The 21,634-nt window shown below is 36.9% G+C and overlaps 3 protein-coding genes across 3 annotated transcripts; all 3 read right to left on the bottom strand.

The window, feature by feature from the left end:
• Positions 1-3,913: 3,913 nt before the first annotated feature.
• On the bottom strand, positions 3,914-8,903 carry LOC109116327. The gene is made up of 3 exons (XM_019201501.1): positions 8,652-8,903; positions 4,236-4,355; positions 3,914-4,129 (listed from the first exon to the last, which is right to left on the bottom strand). Exons 1-3 carry the CDS (start codon positions 8,901-8,903, stop codon positions 3,914-3,916), a joined length of 588 nt encoding a protein of 195 aa, XP_019057046.1.
• A 1,756-nt stretch (positions 8,904-10,659) lies between these two features.
• On the bottom strand, positions 10,660-12,174 carry LOC104809689 (60S ribosomal protein L35a-3-like). The gene is made up of 5 exons (XM_010535762.2): positions 12,077-12,174; positions 11,911-11,946; positions 11,241-11,469; positions 11,102-11,144; positions 10,660-10,908 (listed from the first exon to the last, which is right to left on the bottom strand). Exons 1-4 carry the CDS (start codon positions 12,106-12,108, stop codon positions 11,103-11,105), a joined length of 339 nt encoding a protein of 112 aa, XP_010534064.1. The 5' UTR covers positions 12,109-12,174; the 3' UTR covers positions 10,660-10,908; position 11,102.
• A 440-nt stretch (positions 12,175-12,614) lies between these two features.
• On the bottom strand, positions 12,615-15,767 carry LOC104809611 (proline transporter 2-like). Its single transcript, XM_010535686.2, has 7 exons — positions 15,387-15,767; positions 14,449-14,673; positions 14,256-14,350; positions 13,961-14,150; positions 13,754-13,878; positions 13,422-13,637; positions 12,615-13,146 (listed from the first exon to the last, which is right to left on the bottom strand). The coding sequence occupies exons 1-7, from the start codon at positions 15,475-15,477 to the stop codon at positions 12,769-12,771; spliced, it is 1,320 nt and encodes a 439-aa protein (XP_010533988.1). The 5' UTR covers positions 15,478-15,767; the 3' UTR covers positions 12,615-12,768.
• Positions 15,768-21,634: the final 5,867 nt, after the last annotated feature.

Raw genomic sequence — 21,634 nt, 5'->3', positions numbered from 1 at the left:
TGCTCAAACCAGATCCCGAAACGCAAAATCATGTTTTGGTGAAGCGTCGGGTCCTAGACCGATCGGTCCAGGCGGTTCGGTCTTCAGGTATGTGTCGGTCCAGACCTTTCGGTCCTAAATGGTCCAGACCGATCGGTCTTGGTCCAGACCGATCGGTCTACGCATGCAGACCATTCAGTCCGGACCTATCAGTCCAACCGACTTGTGAAACCCTAGACCGATCGGTCCACAGGACCAGACCGATCGGTCCAGGCAAAAACGTGATCAGATCTCGTTTTCGTCGTTTTCGCCCCGTTTCAGATCCGAATTCGATCCCGTTTTCGCTTGCGAACTCAGAATTCGAAGCTCTTGCAACTATGTAACAATGAACAGAAAATCTACTCTAGATCCACAATCAAATCATGCATAGCATCAAAGCAAACACGGATTCAAACAATTCAAATCCTATAACGTGCGTGATCGGGTTCTAACAAAAATCATGCAGAGTAACCAGGCTCTGATACCACTGTTGGGTTTTCCTGGGATCTCAAGAGTGAATCTAATTCCTAAGAGATTAGTTCTAGGGTTTGCGCAGCGGATGTAAAACAAAAATTTTGATGAAACCCTAAAACCTATCATGCATGATCTTGTAGAAACGTTAGAACGCTTACCCTCAATCGATCCGGGGCTTGTATCAATTGATGTGTTCGTCCGATCACTGTAGGCAGGAAGAATACCTTGCCCTCTACACGTATCCACACGGCAGAAAGGATTCCAACGGTTGGAACTTGTCTGATAGGACTGAAGAACGCTTTCTTCTTTGCGCAAGGGTTTCAGGGATATTTCTCTTAGCTTTCTCACTCTCCAAACCTCTCCCTAGGGTCTGAAAATCGTGCTGAGAGTGTTGGGTGGCGTTTTTCAAAGTTAATTCCCCTTAAAACCCTAATTAGAGCGAGTTTTGTAAATCCCGACGTCTGGACAGATCGGTCTGGAGCTTTTAAATGTCTGGACCGATCGGTCCATGTCTGGACCGATCGGTCTGGAACAATTTCTGGACCGAGTGACTCTCACACGTTACCTCTAGGCCGATCGGTCTACGTCTAGACCGATCGGTCTGGGCTAGCTGGACCGATCGGTCCAGACCTTCTGGACCGGTCGGTCTAGCCTCCGCTCCACCGGGATTTTCTCGTCTCTTCTCGCGCATTCGTCCTTTCCTATGTGTGTGACCCTGAGGCTCATCCGATATAGCAGTATAACACGAAATCTCTTATTTCGGTTACACAAGTCATAGACGGTCTCTAGTAAGACACAATGACTACCTATCTCGAATAGAGTTTGTTCGTGATCCTACGAACGCAAGTGATGATTCCGTTTGATGATCCTTTTGTATCACGATATCATATGTCGAATATAAGGCATGGATAAGCCACCTTATCTGATTCGACTACTTTCTCGTTTACTGAGTTTGACTGTCTGAAATAGACGACGTTCGTCTATAGTGCGGCCACACATTTCTATAGTCTCGCTCACACGAGGGGCCCAGCGATATCTCTCTCTTTTACGAGAGGTACAAGTCCCATCTTGACTATCTACAATCCAGTACATGATTCGTTTCGTACCTGATACACGCCTTTATAGTCCTCCTGTTACGCAGGACGTTTGACGTAATCAAAGTACGCAACTCCTCATGTTGGATTCCATAGATATCTCAGGTCTTAGGATCTAATCATGGAACCGTCATATGAGATTCAAGTCATGACGCTAGTCCATGTGACAATCTCATACGGGTCATTCCAGTATTCCGTTCTCCAACGAATACCTATGATTGTGATCGTATCCAATACCTATGATCATCTATGTGATCATCAATCACACATCATACTAGTCTTATTATGTCGTTATTCCCATAACGACGCAAGACTAGGGAGTTTAATATCATTCATAATGATACATGGATTTCATAACACATCTAGTATGCAATAACATGTAATGAATCAAATACTCTCATAAACCATAGAAAGTATCAGTACATCAAATGCATCCCAATAAAGCTCATAAACAGTACATTATAGAGCACTAGACCAACACAGACAGGCAGTTGACCTCTCCGACAAGTATTCGCGCGCAGTTAAGCTTGTTTCGCAGTACTTTGCGTCCAGATTTGGAGCATGTGCGAATTGCCCCTATCAAATCAGACGAGATGTCGCTTGAGACGTCAAAACCCTAAAACCACACGAAACAACTAATTGCAGATTTAGAAGCTCTAAATATTGTGAAATTGGAAAGATTCGATCTAACACGTGCGCCATTAAAAAAATAGGTCTATTAAACCATAACCCTTTTAAGCCCATCAATAAAAAGAAGGCCGATTAAACCATAACCCTTTTAAGCCCATCAATAAAAAGAAGGCCGATTTCTGGTTATTATGAATTCATAATGTCGTCAAATTATAAATTCTTTTTCGGTAAAAGATTTTTGAGATCTCCATTACGTAACTAAATTGTAGTAGTGACTTGAAAAACTATATTCATATAACGATTTTATAAGTAAACACAATTCAACACATTTTAAGCGCATTCAATGTCTAAATTGTAGTATTGATGATGGTACAACCATAAGTAAACTGTGCACTTTAGGGTTTGAGACCAGAGTTCGACTTTAGGTTTCAATTCCAATTAGTGTTTCTTGAAGCATTACATGATATGAATGTTTGTTGTACGCAATTGGAACAAGGTTGCTCTATGACCTTTTTTTTATTTAAAGAAAATGTCATGTAACTCGGACAAAAATGTAACGTTACATTATAAGAATAATGTTTATTGCCTCGTGATCCATTCAAAAACAACCACGTCATCAAAATAATTAAAAAAGAAAAATCAATCGGATTAAATTCCATCCCATAATTAAAAAAAAATAGTCAGATTAAAATCTCTAAATCGACTGCCAAATATAATTTGCAAAATATCAACGGGGAAGTGAAGACAGAATCCTTGCTGAGAAGAACAAGTCAGGGTCACATGGGACAAATGATTTCTGAAGAGAGAACGAAAATAACTGACATAAAGTCCCAGACCCAAGTGAAAAGATCAAACTACATAAGTAAGATGATAAACTTGTCGTCTGCTGATTGTGCAGATGTTGAATTCCTGACCCCTACAACAAGAATACACACGATCATCACACACAAACTTCAATCAGTCACATACCTTAGGAATCTCCGCGACTTCTGCCTCGTGTTGCTGGACCGAGAAAAGAGAATTACGGATCTGCCACTGGACAACGAGGTCTGAGCCCTCTTGAGGGGATGCGAGAAGCTCAGAAGGTTCGCCCTCTATCTCAGACCTGGAGGTCTAACCAACACGGGCCTGAGTTACATTGGGCAGTACAGCCCGAACGTGAGATGGATGCTACTGGGTACCTGGCTGAGACGGATGAGGGTCTGTTGAAGAAAAAAGAAATATAAACAATGTAGGATTTGAAATATTAAGGGAAAAAAGCTTGATTAGACTTTGTCAATGGAGGTTTTATTTAAAAAAAATAAAGAGAATAAAAACAGAATATGAAACCTTACCGTCAATGGAGTCGTCTTCTCTCAGGGAGGAAGAAGAACTTGGTAGAAAAGGAATGGTGAAATGCCGTTCGTGGTTTTACTTTTTGCAGTACCGTCATTTTTTTATTTATTTTATTTATTTTTTGTTTAATGTGTGGCTAATAATAAAATGAAACATAAAAAATATTTTTTTAAGTGATTATGAAAAAATATTGTGATCTTAAAAGGTCAAATATAGAAAATTAGGAAGAAATAAACGAGGATAAAAACATTAATTTCACCCATATCCCACTAATTTGTAAGTGGACTCTCAATATGCAACACAGAAGGAATACCATTTCTGTCAACTAATTTCAACAATACTTTTGGAACTTTGAGATAACCTTATTGCTTGATGGGTTTTGGCCTGCAGAAGATGGGCCGATGCTCATGATTAAGATGATAAAAGTCGAATTCTTTCACACGTTCTGTCTTAGCTTGGAACTCGACAAGAGCTCCATTGGAAAGATCCTTAGCCATGAAAGTGATGTACAATTTCACATCAAGGTTTGCACCGCGTGTATTCAGCCTTCCCACATGGTCGAATTGTATCTCGGTTCCCTTGACAATACATACACAGGAGCATCACACACATGCAATCTATATAGTATGTAAATACCATGCACTTACGAATTGTTCGTTGTAATTCTGCAGACATGCAGTTGACCTCTCCGACAAGTACTCGCGCGCAGTTAAGCTTTTTTCGCAGTACTTTGTGTCCAGATTTGGAGCATGTGCGGATTGCCCCTATCAAATCAGAAGAGATGTCGCTTGGGACGTCAAAACCCTAAAACCACACGAAACAACTAATTGCAGATTAAGAAGCTCTAAGCATTGTGAAATTGGAAAGATTCGATCTAACACGTGCGCCATTAACAAAATAGGTCTATTAAACCATAACCCTTTTAAGCTCATCAATAAAAAGAATGCTCATTTCTGGTTATTATGAATTAATAATGTCGTCAAATTATAAATTCTTTTTCGGTAAAAGATTTTCGAGATCTCCAATACGTAACTAAATTGTAGTAGTGACTTGAAAAACTATATTCATATAACGATTTTATAAGTAAACACAATTCAACACATTTTAAGTGCATTCAATGTCTAAATTGTAGTATTGATGATGGCACAACCACAAGTAACTGTGCACTTTAGGGTTCGAGACCATAATTCGACTTTAGGATTCGATTCCAAATAGTGTTTCTTGAAACATTACATGATATGAATGTTTGTTGTACGCAATTGGAACAAGGTTGCTCTATGACCTTTTTTTTATTTAAAGAAAATGTCATGTAACTCGGACAAAAATGTAACGTTACATTATAAGAATAATGTTTATTGCCTCAAAATCCATTCAAAAATAACCACGTCATCAAAATAATTAAAAAAGAAAAATCAATCGGATTAAATTTCATCCCATAATTAAAAAAAAAGTCAGATTAAAATCTCTGAATCGACTGCAAAATATAATTTGCAAAATATCAACGGAGAAGTGAAGACAGAATCCTTGCTGAGAAGAACAAGTCAAGGTCCCATGGGACAAATGATTTCTGAAGAGAGAACGAAAACAACTGACATAAAGTCCCAGACCCAAGTGAAAAGATCAAACTACATAAGTAAGATGATAAACTTGTCGTCTGCTGATTGTCGCAGATGTTGAATTCCTGACCCCTTCAACAAGAATACACACGATCATCTCACACAAACTTCAATCAATCACATACCTTAGGAATCTCCGCGACTTCTACCTCGTGCTGCTGGACCAAGAAAAAAGAATTACGGATCTGCCACTGGACAACGGGGTCTGAGCCCTCTTGAGGGGATGCGAGAAGCTCAGAAGGTTCGCCCTCTATCTCAGACTTGGAGGTCTAACCAACACGGGCCTGAGTTACATTGGGCAGTACAGCCCGAACGTGAGATGGATGCTACTAGGATACCTGGCTGAGACGGATGAGGGTCTGTTGAAGAAAAAAGAAATATAAACAATGTAGGATTTGAAATATTAAGGGAAAAAAGCTTGATTAGACTTTGTCAATGGAGGTTTTATTTTAAAAAAAATAAAGAGAATAAAAACAGAATATGAAACCTTACCGTCAATGGAGTCGTCTTCTCTCGCGGAGGAAGAAGAACTTGGTAGAAAAGGAATGGTGAAATGCCGTTCGGGGTTTTACTTTTTGCAGTACCGTTATTTTTTTATTTTTTTTATTTATTTTTTGTTTAATGTGTGGTCAATAATAAAATGAAACATGAAAAATATTTTTTTAAGTGATTATGAAAAAAATATTGTGATCTTAAAAGCTCAAATATAGAAAACTAGGAAGACATAAACGAGGATAAAAACATTAATTCCACCCAAATTCCACTAATTTGTCAGTGGACTTTCAATCTACAACACAGAAGAAATACCATTTCCGTCAAATAAACTTAACAATACTTTTGAAACTTTGAGATAACCTTGTTGCTTGATGGGTTTTGGCCTACAGAAGATGGGCGGTGCTCATGATTAAGATGAAAAAGTCGAATTCTTTCACACGTTCTGTCTTAGCTTGGAACTCGACAAGAGCTCCATTGGAAGGATCCTTAGCCATGAAAGTGATGTAGAATTTCACATCAAGGTTTGCGTCGCATGTATTCAGCCTCCCCACATGGTCGAATTGCATCTCGGTTCCCTTAACAATACATACACAGGAGGATCACACACATGCAATATCTATAGTATGTAAATGCCATGCACTTACGAATTGCTCATTATACTTCTGCAGACAGGCGGTTGACCTCTACGACAAGTACTCGCGCACAGTTAAGCTTGTTTCGCAGTACTTTGTGTCCAGATTTGGAGCATGTGCGGATTGCCCCTATCAAATCAGAAGAGATGTCGCTTGGGACGTCAAAACTCTAAAACCACACGAAACAACTAATTGCAGATTAAGAAGCTCTAAGCATTTTGAAATTGGAAAGATTCGATCTAACACGTGCGTCATTAACAAAATAGGTCTATTAAACCATAACCATTTTAAGCTCATCAATAAAAAGAAGGCTCATTTCTGGTTATTATGAATTAATAATGTCGTCAAATTATAAATTCTTTTTCGGTAAAAGATTTTTGAGATCTCCATTACGTAACTAAATTGTAGTAGTGACTTGAAAAACTATATTCATATAACGATTTTATAAGTAAACACAATTCAACACATTTTAAGCGCATTCAATGTCTAAATTGTAGTATTGATGATGGCACAACCATAAGTAAACTGTGCACTTTAGGGTTCGAGACCATAATTCGACTTTAGGTTTCGATTCCAAATAGTGTTTCTTGAAGCATTACATGATATGAATGTTTGTTGTACGCAATTGGAACAAGGTTGCTCTATGACCTTTTTTTTATTTAAAGAAAATGTCATGTAACTCGGACAAAAATGTAACGTTACATTATAAGAATAATGTTTATTGCCTCGAAATCCATTCAAAAACAACCACGTCATCAAAATAATTAAAAAAGAAAAATCAATCGGATTAAATTCCATCCCATAATTAAAAAAAAAATCAGATTAAAATCTCTGAATCGACTGCCAAATATAATTTGCAAAATATCAACGGGGAAGTGAAGACAGAATCCTTGCTGAGAAGAACAAGTCAAGGTCCCATGGGACAAATGATTTCTGAAGAGAGAACGAAAACAACTGACATAAAGTCCCAGACCCAAGTGAAAAGATCAAACTACATAAGTAAGATGATAAACTTGTCGTCTGCTGATTGTCGCAGATGTTGAATTCCTGACCCCTGCAACAAGAATACACACGATCATCACACACAAACTTCAATCAGTCACATACCTTAGGAATCTCTGCGACTTCTACCTCGTGCTGCTGGACCAAGAAAAGAGAATTACGGATCTGCCACTGGACAACGGGGTCTGAGCCCTCTTGAGGGGATGCGAGAAGCTCAGAAGGTTCGCCCTCTATCTCAGACCTGGAGGTCTAACCAACACGGGCCTGAGTTACATTGGGCAGTACAGCCCGAACGTGAGATGGATGCTACTGGGGTACCTGGCTAAGACGGATGAGGGTCTGTTGAAGAAAAATAAAATATAAACAATGTAGGATTTAAAATATTAAGGGAAAAAAGTTTGATTAGACTTTGTCAATGGAGGTTTTATTTTAAAAATAAATAAAGAGAATAAAAACAGAATATGAAACCTTACCGTCAATGGAGTCGTCTTCTCTTAGGGAGGAAGAAGAACTTGGTAGAAAAGGAATGGTGAAATGCCGTTCGGGGTTTTACTTTTTGCAGTACCGTCATTCTTTTATTTATTTTATTTATTTTTTGTTTAATGTGTAGCTAATAATGAAATGAAACATGAAAAATATTTTTTAAGTGATTATGAAAAAATATTGTGATCTTAAAAGCTCAAATATAGAAAACTAGGAAGAAATAAGCGAGGATAACAACATTAATTCCACCCAAATCCCACTAATTTGTCAGTGGACTCTCAATCTGCAACACAGAAGGAATACCATTTCCGTCAATTAAACTTAACAATACTTTTGAAACTTTGAGATAACCTTGTTGCTTGATGGGTTTTGGCCTACAGAAGATGGGCGGTGCTCATGATTAAGATGAAAAAAGTCGAATTCTTTCACACGTTCTGTCTTAGCTTGGAACTCGACAAGAGCTCCATTGGAAGGATCCTTAGCCATGAAAGTGATGTAGAATTTCACATCAAGGTTTGGCCGCATGTATTCAGCCTCTCCACATGGTCGAATTGCATCTCGGTTCCCTTAACAATACATACACAGGAGGATAACACACATGCAATATCTATAGTATGTAAATTCTATGCACTTACGAATTGCTCATTGTACTTCTGCAGACAGGCGGTTGATCTCTCCGACAAGTACTCGCGCGCAGATAGGTTTGTTCGGCGGTACTTTCCGTCCAGATTTGGGGCATGCGGATTGTCCCTATCAAATCAGACGGGATGTCGCTTGGGACGTCAAACCCTAAAACCACACGAAACAACTAATTGCAGATTAAGAGACTCCAAACATTGTGAAATTGGAAAGATTCGAATCGTAGAAGAGACCTGGCTCTCGTAGCACTGCCTCACGTATCGAAGGTATTTCTGGTTGGTTTCCTCGTCGGAAAACTCGTCCGATGAGAAATCAGGATACGCCCTACCCTCGTAGTTGTCGTACCCCCAGTAATGTGGATATGACGAAGCTTCCACTTTCTCGGTGTCACCCGAATCTTTCAGGTTTTCGACCTCCGCCTTGCGCTTTCCCAGAGACGATCTCCCAGCCTTTGCCATATCGTGCTCCATGGGAGCAGTCGCCATCGTCGATAGATCTGAGAATTGGAAAACCCTAGCAGAAATTCCCAACTCGGGATGCTAGAAGAGAAAATATATTCACACCCTCCACTTTATGGGCCATTCGATCTAACACATACGCCATTAAAAAAATAGGTCTATTAAACCATAACCCTTTTAAGCCCATCAATAAAAAGAAGGCCCATTTCTGGTTATTATGAATTCATAATGTCGTCAAATTATAAATTCTTTTTCGTTAGAAGATTTTCGAGATCTCCAATACGTAACTAAATTGTAGTAGTGACAGAATCCTTGATGAGAAGAACAAGTCAGGGTCCCATGGGACAAATGATTTCTGAAGAGAGAACAAAAACAACTGACATAAAGTCCCAAATCCAAGTGAAATGATCAAACTACATAAGTAAGATGATAAACTTGTCGTCTGCTGATTGTCGTAGATGTTGAATTCCTGACCCCTGCAACAAGAATACACACGATCATCACACACAAACTTCAATCAGTCACATACCTTAGGAATCTCCGCGACTTCTGCCTCGTGCTGCTAGACCGAGAAAAGAGAATTACGGATCTGCCACTGGACAACGGGGTCTGAGCCCTCTTGAGGGGATGCGAGAAGCTCAGAAGGTTCGCCCTCTATCTCAGACTTGGAGGTCTAACCAACACGGGCCTGAGTTACATTGGGCAGTACAGCCCGAACGTGAGATGGATGCTACTAGGATACCTGGCTGAGACGGATGAGGGTCTGTTGAAGAAAAAAGAAATATAAACAATGTAGGATTTGAAATATTAAGGGAAAAAAGCTTGATTAGACTTTGTCAATGGAGGTTTTATTTTAAAAAAATAAAGAGAATAAAAACAGAATATGAAACCTTACCGTCAATGGAGTCGTCTTCTCTCGCGGAGGAAGAAGAACTTGGTAGAAAAGGAATGGTGAAATGTCGTTTGGGGTTTTACTTTTTGCAGTACCGTTATTTTTTTATTTTTTTTATTTATTTTTTGTTTAATGTGTGGTCAATAATAAAATGAAACATGAAAAATATTTTTTTAAGTGATTATGAAAAAAATATTGTGATCTTAAAAGCTCAAATATAGAAAACTAGGAAGACATAAACGAGGATAAAAACATTAATTCCACCCAAATCTCACCCTAGCGGAAATTCCCAACTCGGGATGCTAGAAGAGGAAATATATTCACGCCCTCCACTTTATGGGTCATTCGATCTAACACGTGCGCCACTAAAAAAAAAAGCCTATTAAACCATAATCCTTTTAAGCTCATCAATAAAAAGAAGGCCCATTTCTGGTTATTATGAATTCATAATGTCGTCAAATTATAAATTCTTTTTCGGTAAAAGAATTTCGAGATCTCCAATACGTAACTAAATTGTAGTATTGACTTTAAAAACTATATTCATATAACGATTTTATAAGTAAACACAATTCAACACATTTTAAACGCATTAAATGTCTAAATTGTAGTATTGATGATAGCACAATCATAACTAAACTGTGCACTTTAGGGTTTGAGATTAGAGTTCGACTTTAGATTTCGATTCCAAATAATGTTTCTTGAAACATTACATGATATGAATGTTTACTATACACAATTGAAACAAGGTTGTTTGTTCTATGACATTTTTTTTATTTAAAGAAAATGTCATGTAACTCGAACAAAAATGTAACGTTACATTACAAGAACGACCACGTCATCAAAATAATTAAAAAGAAAAAATCAATCGGATTAAATTCTATCCCATAATATAAAAAAAAAAGTCGGATTAAAATCTCTGAATCGACTGTCAAATATAATTTGCAAAACATAAACGGGGGAAGTGAAGACAAAATCCTTGCTGAGAAAAACAAGTCAGGGTTCCATGGGACAAATGATTTCTGAAGAGAGAACGAAAACAACTGACATAAAGTTCCAGACCCAAGTGAAAAGATCAAACTACATAAGTAAGATGATAAACTTGTAGCCTGCTAATTGTCGCAGATGTTGAATTCCTGACTCCTGCAACAAGAATACACACGATCATCACACACAAACTTCAATCAATCACAGTTTCCTCTTCTGGAATTCGAAACAAAAAATCTTTAAACCCTGAACCCAAACCCATTAATATGACCGTTGAGAATCTAATCTTACTATTTTTTGACCAACAAGGGTAGTAAATGTTGATTTCCACAAGGAAAACACATTTTACCTCATATGTTGCTTGGGTACATGAAGACGCGGACTCTAGCTCCCTGCAATCAAACCAAGCAGAAAAAGATTTGAGATCGTACAGCAAAAGGCCAAAAGAAATCTAATTCGTTAGGGCATGTTGAGAAGAGATGAAATACCATTGATTTCGGAGGAAGGTTCGACTTGAACTTGGCTCGGACAACACCGCTGTTACCATGAGGCCTAGTGACCTTCCCCCATATGCAACGATAGTGCGATCCATTCTGCTTGGTCTTTGCTTTGTAGATGTAAGCCATTCTCTTCCCCAAGTACCATGAGACTTCTTCTTGTGTGTTCACGCCCTCGATCTGGACTAGAGATGTGTTTGGGTATTGGTTCGATTTCGACCTGAACAAGCACTAGAGGTCAGATATGTCTTTCACAAACAAAATTCCAAAAACCTAGAGGTCAGATATGTAAAGGGTCAAGACACGAAATGGAGCGGCTTTTTTCTATTACATCCTTAGTTTCTGAAACATTTGACATCAGATATCAATGACTGAAGCCGAATCAAACACAGAACTAACTTAAACAAACTGCGATGAATCTGGATGCAGTTTTATTCCCTTCAGGATTCAGATTTCAGACAAGTAGTGTAGAGCACAAACAGACAAATGGTCCGAAAACAGGAATTCAATGGAGTCGTCTCTGCGAACGAATGGCCTTGACCGAAATCTAAGCTAAGAGCTCAAACATGCGAAAGCGAACTGCGATCCGACCAACCAAATCTAAATTCCAAATAGCATAAACCTTAAACAATGTAAAGCAACTGGGAAACCATTACAGTACCTCTTGTATCCGAGGACTGTTCCCCTTACGTACAATCTGTCGAGAAACAAAAACACAGAATCTTGTCAGAAAACCAAGAGCTTCCCCAAAATTCAACAGATCGCAGACGGAAATTCCGCAGAGGATTGGAAGGAGGAAGCGATGTTCATATCGACGATTCCATTACCTGACTCTCTCTCCCTGGCGACCCTTCACCATTTTCAAATCCACGATAATCTGCTACGGCGAAGAAACCCAGTGATAAAAAAACCCTTAGCGATTGAGCTCGAGTAGGTTAAATATATATATATATATATATATATATATATATATATATATATATAAATGTCCCAAATCCACAAAACCCTAATTTTATTGAACCTGGCATGTGAACCCAAATAAGAATCTTGGCCCATAAACCCAATTTCGTATGGTTTGACCCAAAATCATATTTCTATGGTTATGAAAAAACATTGTAACATAAATATATATATTCATGAAAAAAAAATCACGCACACACACACAAAAAAAAAAATCTATGACCCAAAATCATATTTCTAATTTGTACATGTAGACAGCCAAAGGGAGGATATGGGTAATAAAATACAAAACCAAATTATTTGAATCCGAACAAAACACAAAACACCGTTCACATCATCCACAAAGTTATTTTTTTCTGAATTGGATTCAGTATTGTTTTATATATATATATATATATCCAACCATTAAAAAGGTAAAAGAAATTGTTTTGTAATGGAAAATGGAATGAAACTTTCTACTATTTAGGCCACACTACTTACAAAAAACAAAAAGAACCTTAATGAGAATTACAATGGCGACAAAGAAGATTAACACAAGTACAAAAAAAACAGCAAGTTCTTAAACGTCTGCAAAAACATGGAAGTTCTTGGAGTCAACAGCGATGAGCCTGAGAGCTGCAATGGCGGCTGCAACAGACATAAACCCGAAAAAGCAAACGTTGAGCCAATGCCATAGCCTCTGCACCGAACCCAACTTGCTCTTCTTAGCCATAAGGTACATGTGGTTGGCCAGGATGAACGTGAGAGGGAATGTGCTGAGAGCTCCGGTCAAGCTCATGAAATCCCCGAGGAACGGCAAAAGGGCCGAGAGGAGAGTGCTGACTGCGATGTACCCGCCTCGGGCTAGCATTCTGAACCCGAGGTTCTTCGCTGCCAGCGGGCTTCCTTTGATCCCGTACTTTGTGTCCATGTATTCGTACGTCGGGCTAGCGAAAATCTGCGTATAAATAACGTTCATAACCCGGTATTTAGCTGTTGATGAACACCCTTTGGACCACTCATCTGGATTAGGAATACTGATTCATAGACTCAGAATACTTTCTGGTTTAGCGGGTTTCGTTTTATCGCGGGTCGGACCACAACCTTAATGTAAAGTTTGGATCTTTAACATAAAAACTGATCAAGGTCAGTGATAAACGGATCTAAATCTCGGAATCCCATTTTACTAAACGATTTCCTAGCATTTGAGATGCTTAAGAAGAGAAAACTCACGTGCAAGGAGATCACAGATTGCAGGAAAGCGGATATATTAGCGAGGACCTTCAGCCAGGTCGGGCCGTTGACGCTGTTCAGCAGATAGGTCGATGTGGATGCGCCGTAAGCCCAATACCCGATGAATGTAACAGCGTACATCGGTAAGACCCCCGCAGTGAATTGAAAGTAGAGAGCTTTCATCATGTTCTTGACAACGGGTTGCCTCACCGTCGCCTAGCGTTTGCAAGAAGGGCGTTTCAATAAAGAGAGAATCTTGATAGTTCCCCCAAAAGGAAAGAAAGACGGCATGAATGAATGGAAAAAAAACTTAGGTAACATTCAGGACTGACTTGTATTTCTGGAAGCATCCCTGTGTTGAATGCAAAAACCAGATTGGCGGCTGCTCCTGTTATCGTAAAGATCTTGTCCACCGACGAGCCCTGTATGTTATAATCTCTGGCAGGTGCTTTTACTCCTACGCAAAGGCGAAGAACCCGGTTGATCAAGTTATAGTTTCTTCACCTATAGATAATCGGGATATAGACAAGGTAGATTACCGTCTCTAACTGACAAAACTATCGAAACGACGATATAGATGAGACTGAGAACAGTTGAAACACCGAGCCAGATCCCCAGAGCTGATAAATGGGGGATCCCGATCGCGAAAAGGGCACACATGAGACCCGCAATGGCAATGAAGTGAGGCAGTTTCACGGCATGGTCCTCCCTGAAAAGCACATAAACGGCCTGCGGAAGCAGAAAAGCGCCCCCGAAAGATTCAAGCTTTCAGACAACAGAAGAACTAACTCAGTAAAAGAATCATTAAGCTTTTCCTCTCGGCGATGTCTTTACCTTCAAGGCGGAACCGGCCAGTATGATGTAGCCACAGTTGATCATGAACAGATTGACATACTGCAATCCCCATGTAAGACGATAAGCCTTTCGACCTGAAAAAACCGAAAGGAAACGCAGACAAGCCTTCTTATGGGATCAAGAAAACAAAGATCAACAGAGAGACGGGGAGAGAGAGGGAGAGGGTCTTTACCGTATATGAAACCGGCGAGATCTCTGTACCGGATATGCCTTTTCCCCCCAAGCTCATGAAGCTTGGCAATAAGAGAATTTGCGTAGAGAGATATTGCAGTTGCAAGAAGAAGACCAACCACACCACCGATCCAACCCAAAGGAACCATGATTGTGCCGGAATACCCCAACACATAAGCGCTGTTTATTCCGGTTGTCAGAACAAATGCCACTTGAAACCATGAATCTGCATAACCCAGATACCATCCAAAAGCAACGTTGATCAAATCCCAAATGCAGAATCAGAGGTAATTCAAGAGCAGCAGATTCCTCAAAACTTACATCCACTGTTATATATATATATATATATGACTAGAGGGAACAGATCAATGAACTTGAATGATCAAAGACAAGAACTTTACGAAAAGGGTACTGCCAAAATCTACTCTTTCACATCCAAAACCATAATCGAGAACCTCTCATACTCTGGAATGATCAAAGACAGGGATTTTACAAAAGGGCATTGCCAAAATCGACTCTTTCACATCCAAAACCATAATCTAGAATCTCTCATACTCTAGAATGATCAAAGACAGGAGTTTTGCAAAAGGGCGTTGCCAAAATCTGCTCTTTCACATCCAAGACCATAAAAAGAAACAAAAAAAAGGTTGCAGAAAACGCATATTCATACATATCATGCATACGTATGTACACGCGCGGCATTATGCACCTCTCAAGAGCAAGACGAAGCTATCAATCCTATGATTTTTCTTTGTTCATACCTTTTTCCCCCTCGAGAAAAACGTGCATCAATCCCCAGATAATGGAAATACAAAAAAGGTTTCTCTCATATGCAACCAAATTTTCCTCGAAAAAGTTAGATATCATTACAATAAAGGCCAAATCCACCACACACACACACACACAAACAAACAAAAAAGGGGGGAAAAAAGACCGAACCGCTGCTAATCTGATGAGCAGTTTCAGGGATTTCAATGGAGAACTGTTCCTCGGCATTAACTTTGTGGCTCCTGGATTCACTTCCTTCCATGTTTCCGAGGTTGGTCTCCTCTCTCTCTCTCTCTCTCTCTCTCTCTCTCTCTCTCTCAAAGAGCCGTACAGCTTCTTCCTCTATCACGTTAACATATTGCACAAAAGCCAGCTTCTTTTATACCCGTTGATTCTTTTTTTTTCCGTATTTACCGGCAAATGCAATTTAGTCCCCCGAAAATTAGTTTGCTGGAAAGAAAACCGAGAATCTAGCACGAATCGCAACCGAAACTTTATTCCAAGAAAAGGGTCTACAAAAAAAGCTGGATTTTTTTTTTTTAATCTGGGTGCTCAATTTTCCTCCCTCCACTATACGAATTTATCGGGTTCCTTTATATAAAAATCCGATCTTTGTTGTTGTCGGGTACGAGCGTTGGCTAAGTTTCTGTGTCGGAAATCGATCCCTATTAAATGGGGCAAAGTTTAGAGGCATAACTCGGCCCCTGATCTCGTGTCTCTCAATCGTTGTGGATCATTTCATATAGTTTTAGTTGATGGTTAATTGTATATTTTTCTCTTCTCTTCTTGATTATTTTTATTTTGTTCTTGTTCTCGTTAATTTAATGAATTTATCATTTCAAGGAAAAATAAATTCGTACCGTGTTGTGTTGTGTCTCCTCTCTTTCCTTCTGTCTAGTGAGAGATCTCTCTATTCATCAAATGTTTTATCCCTACTCACTCTTTTTACAATTTGTTGTGAAATAGTTTTCGTGTTATTAAAATGAATATTTCTATCAAACTATACAAATACAAATTAAATTACGATAATTTTAGGCATTAACCCGCACACGAATAGAAAAGTCGTCCATAGTGACGGAAGGAAATATCTAAAAGACCAAAAACTGTTCACACCGTCTCTCAACAAGAACAAAGATAAAGATGCATTAACTAGTGCATACGTAACATCATGACCAATTGATATGAATGCTGTATATATCTATTTCATTTACTTATCTGTGTATTTTTTTTAAAAAAAATCGTTTTAATTTTGTTTTTTTTTCGAAATTTGGGCATTCAATTTCGAAACAGACATTAAATATTCTTTTTCCCCTATTGAAATATCCAAATTTTGTCAATTCTCTCCAATTTAATATATATATATATATATATATATATATATATATATATATGATAATTCATGCAAAATTCAACCTACTCATGTTCCTTTCAACCATGGCACCCTTTTCTGAATAATTCAACCACGACTATAGAGCTCTGTTTTTATTAGTCTCAACTTTAGCTTTAATAGTATTATATTATATTATTATTTGGTTATTTTCTTTTTCCAATTGATATTTCTAATTCTGATAAACCTTTAGAATCTAAAAAAAATTAATTCTCAGAGAAATAAATATCTAAAATCATTAAAAAAAAAAACTACTATTTTCTTGGTTTATTACAATTATTTGACATTCGCTATTTTATTCTGCTCAAGGATATTATTGTCTTTCCATAGGATATGGCAATTTCCTTTGAATAAGAGTCTTCTTCAAACGAAATAATTTCTCATATAATATGAAATCCTCAACTACCAACACAGAGACAACTGTTGTTCTCTTTCACACTAAAGATATGGTTTAACGGTTTTAATTCCTATTTTCTTGTATGTTTATAATTTTAAAAATTAAAAATATACGTGGCCATTTGAAGACGGGTAGTAAATTCTATTGGCATGCACATATTTGGTGCATAATTCTTCTTTGTAAGTTTTGATCAGAATATATAAAAATAAAATAAGCAACCGCCTATCTAAAATAAATTTAACGAAAAATTTAACTCGATATAATTGCATTTTAAAGTAAGCTGATTAAATATATTTTAAAATCTAAACCGAATAAAATAACAGAAAAATAGAATAAAACAATTTAAATATTTTAATAAAAATATAACCCCAATATAAAATCTAAAACCGATATTAAACGATACTAAACAAATATATATATATATATATATATATATATACAAAATTTTAAAATAAATCCGAAATAATTGAATCAAAATATATACATGATTCAAAATATACAATTTGAAGATAAATATTCATCAATATAAATTTTCAGTTTTGTTCCATGTAATTAAATATCGGAAATGACCAAATATATGAAATGTTAACTCTTAATATAGCATGGTTACCTACGCCGGCACAATCATTCTTATTTACCGTCCAAATTAGTTGTATTATTTTTTATAAAGTTATTTTCTATTAAATTTCATATTATATATATGTGTATATATATATATAATCTCATACTAAACAATATATGATTACCTATGTTTTAGTTAGAGGAACATACGAATTCAAATTACATAGATGATAGATATAATATACTCCAAATCCTTTGTAGATTTTTGTTTAAATAAACTTGGCTTGAATTCAAATAAGACGCGAGTCATGAATATATATCATATATATACCTTACCTTGTTCGATATAAACATTAGTTAGAAGAGTCATAATATATATATATATATATATGATAATTCATACAGGTGTAATTTTTTACCCAATACCCAAAGGTTTTGGATATCATATCTCGTGGGTATTCGAATTTCATTATTTATGAGATAATGAGATCGGTACTAAGTTTTATGAGATGAAAAACCTGAATTTCATATTCGGATACCGACTAATATGATTTTCGTATGAAATGTTTGTAAATTCGATTATACAGTATCTATTTCAATTTTATGATTTAGTATTCACGGATTCGGATTCTACAGATACCCGATTTTGTGTCGTGAGTACATGAGATTCGAGTATCCGGAACTCACAAAACTAAGACCGGGACATCCCTCTACAATAATCCGACTGCCCTCCCCTCGACCAGAGACCTATTGGAGGATGGATTGATCATTGAATTCGGCGTGTTAGATTTCGAGTTTTAGGATGCATTATACAATCAATCATGGAATCCTCTTGGCTACCATACTGTGACGAGGATATCAATTCAAAAAGAGAAGAAAAAAACGTACTTTTAGTGCAAAGAGAAAGAGACAACAAAGTGAACTCGAATGACCAAACCGCTACCGCTAATTTTCGCATAAATGACAACCAGATTCTAATATGCCCACTAATTAAAAAGATAAATTGGTCGTTGAACGGTGCACTTACATTACATGATCGCCCCTTTGTATTAGTGAAGTATGCTTTTCTCTAAAGGAAATAAAATTCGGGATTTCTTTTGTCTCCTTAGTGGTTTTTTTTTCAGATCATTCACAATAAAGAAGACATAAGAGTCTGCATGTAAAGAAAAAGCTTCAAACTTTTTTAATGGAAAAAAAAAATCAGAGTTTTTAAAGAATTATATTCATTCGGTTTATTCGTTTTTCTTTTAATTGAATTTCATTTCGTTTTGAAATTTGTTTGGCTTGCTTCAGTTTTGAAAAAAAGAATAGTCAATCTTTTCATTTGGTTTTTTTTAAATTCAATTAATTCAAATCCTATTCGGATTCGATTTTAAAAAATTATATGCAGTAAATTTTTAACTCAGATTTAATTCGAATACAGTTTATACTAGAGGTGACTATTTCGGATTTCGGTTCGGTTATACTCAGGTTTGGTTATTTCTTTTATAGAAAAACTATAACAATTCGTTTTTATATAAACTTCGGTTTGGATTTGGTTTTAGGTTATAAAAAATATATTTTTTAAAAAAAAATTGGATTTTTCCAGTTATTTTTTAATAGATTCGGTTTTTATGTCATATGCAGTTCGATTCGACCATTCTGTTATATCCGGTTTCAATTCGTTTTTTCATATCTCTAAGCGAAATACCCTGCATAGGACAATACCCTGCACTGTATATGCTTTTTTGAAATGCCAAATAATGGAGCAAAAGGAGTTTTAATTTATTTATTTTTTGGTGAAAAAGGAGTTTTAATTTGTTAAAAAAGAAGAAATAATGTCGTGGACGAAATTTATTTTAGGTCACTTCACATTTGTGTTACTATATGCTACATGCAACTTTGAAAATGCTTTTTTTTTTTATAAAAAAAGGAAAAAAAAGGGGAGGGGAATTACAAAGTCTAATTTTTAGAAATTACACCATCTTTTTTTTTTTTTTTTTTGAGGAACGTGACATATGATCATTTGCTTGGACAGTGATGCGAGAAACAATTGTAAGTACTAAGTACTTATTCTGTAATTCGATGATATTTTTATTTGAGTTTGGTTTTTGGTTCGTTTTAAACTAAATAATTTTTATTGTGTTTTTAATAGAGAATTTTTTTAATTTCATCTCGTGTATAGAATCCCATGCACATGTAATTTAGTGGTTTTATACAAAAGAGTGATCGAATTGTGGCGGAAAGAATAGAATATAAAAAAGTGAGAGCATTAAATGAAATATATATATATATATATATAATTCAATGATTGTATATAAATTATACAAAAATCTTTTTCTTATGACAGCAGAGTAAGAATTGATGGTCACTCAAACTTAAATTAAATATGTATTTTTCCTTGCAATTATTTATTTTAAATGTCATGTGGATTTATTCTGCACGATAAAGCGTTCCTAGAGAAAAGCCCAATTAAGGCCTATGTTGAAATTACATTGTGGGCCTTGACAAAAATTCCGACAGGAGATGGCCTTTACAGATTATATATATATAAAAAAAAAACATTTTTATTTTTATTTTTATTTGGGTTTGAGAGCAAAATCGATAATTAGCAGCCAAATGCTCGTTGGTGTTTACCTAAATACGAAGTCGATTAAGAATACATTATATTATAAGACAAATATATAAAAGTTGATATATAACTGAAGTTATTGCGTGGAAGTAATATATATATACACACATGATTTGTCGAACAGATTCGCATTTTTAGAAAGAGATTAGATATTCTTTTTCAAATAATCTTAATAGGTAAATATGATAAGATCAGATATATGGTGTTTGAATATTCAAATATGATTTTAAGGAAAAGACCGAGGAATCACGTTTATGTTTTGTCGTTTAATAGGCGATGATCGATGGATGTTAGAGCTTATATTATTTTTCCCTCTCCCGCGGTCCATAACCTGAGAGGGCTTTCCTAGAGTCATATTTTGTTAAAGCAAGGAAATAGCATATTCAGCATCTAGAAGAATAAAATCAACAAATGGAAGTATGGAGTTGAATTTGGAAAGCACAAAAGGAAAGAAGCAACAAAAGGAAAGAAGACATTCACATCAATCAAGAAAAGGCAAGGCATATATTCGGATGATATTGAGAGAATCACTTTGAGAAATCTATATATACCGAAGACCCCATTACAGAAGGGTTGTCGAGATTATTGCTATTGAGAAGCAGAGTCTGTGACCCGGGTGAGAGTCACATGTACGGGAAACACTGGTGAGAGATATCTGAGAGAACGTGAGGTAGATCTGAGGGGGAGCCTTAAGTAACAGGCGAACTGCTCACTGGCCTAGACGAGGTCTAGGGTAACACGTGGTGTGCGCTGCACACAAAGTGTTTGTGGCTGATAGAATTTCTTGTGATACTGGGGTTTTACTCAGGGGGAGTGAAACTGGGTGGGTTGAGTGCTACTTGGAAAGGATTGAAGTGTACTTGACACGTATCAAAGAAATAGAATCAGTTTGGGAATTTTTTTTGATTTGCAATATCGTGTGAGAGTGCTTTTTCAATTGGTATCAGAGCAGGTCACTGATCGTAGGAATATTTCCTCTCATATCGGTGTAAGATTCAGATTCACACGATGGAAGGTTTCAAGAAGTTTCAATCGCTCGGGAACACTACTATGCTCGACTCAACCAACTATGGACATTGGAAAGTCAAGATCAGTTCTTATATTCGTGGGCTTGATGAAGATACTTGGAGTGCAGTTACGGACGGATGGACTCGACCGACTGATATTATCGATGGAATTGCCAAAGTGAAACCAAAGAGTCAATGGACAAATCAAGAAAAGCGGGATTCTGTCTTGAACCAGAAAGCGCTATCTATCATTTTCAGCAGTGTTTGTCATGAAGAGTTTGAACAAATTCAAGGATGTGAAACCGCCAAGGATGCATGGGATACTTTGGAGCTTATACATGAAGGAACATCCAAAGTGAAAAGAAACAGATTGGATATGATAGATCTCCAATTTGAGCGTCTGAGAATGGAAGATGATGAGAGTGTTAAAGAGTTCTGTGGGAAGTTGAGTGCCTT

Source organism: Tarenaya hassleriana, unplaced genomic scaffold (assembly GCF_000463585.1).
Source record: "Tarenaya hassleriana unplaced genomic scaffold, ASM46358v1 Cleome1, whole genome shotgun sequence".
Lineage (NCBI taxonomy): Eukaryota > Viridiplantae > Streptophyta > Magnoliopsida > Brassicales > Cleomaceae > Tarenaya > Tarenaya hassleriana.
Note: the sequence above shows the minus strand (reverse complement) of the source record. Positions and strands in the feature narration are given on the sequence as shown.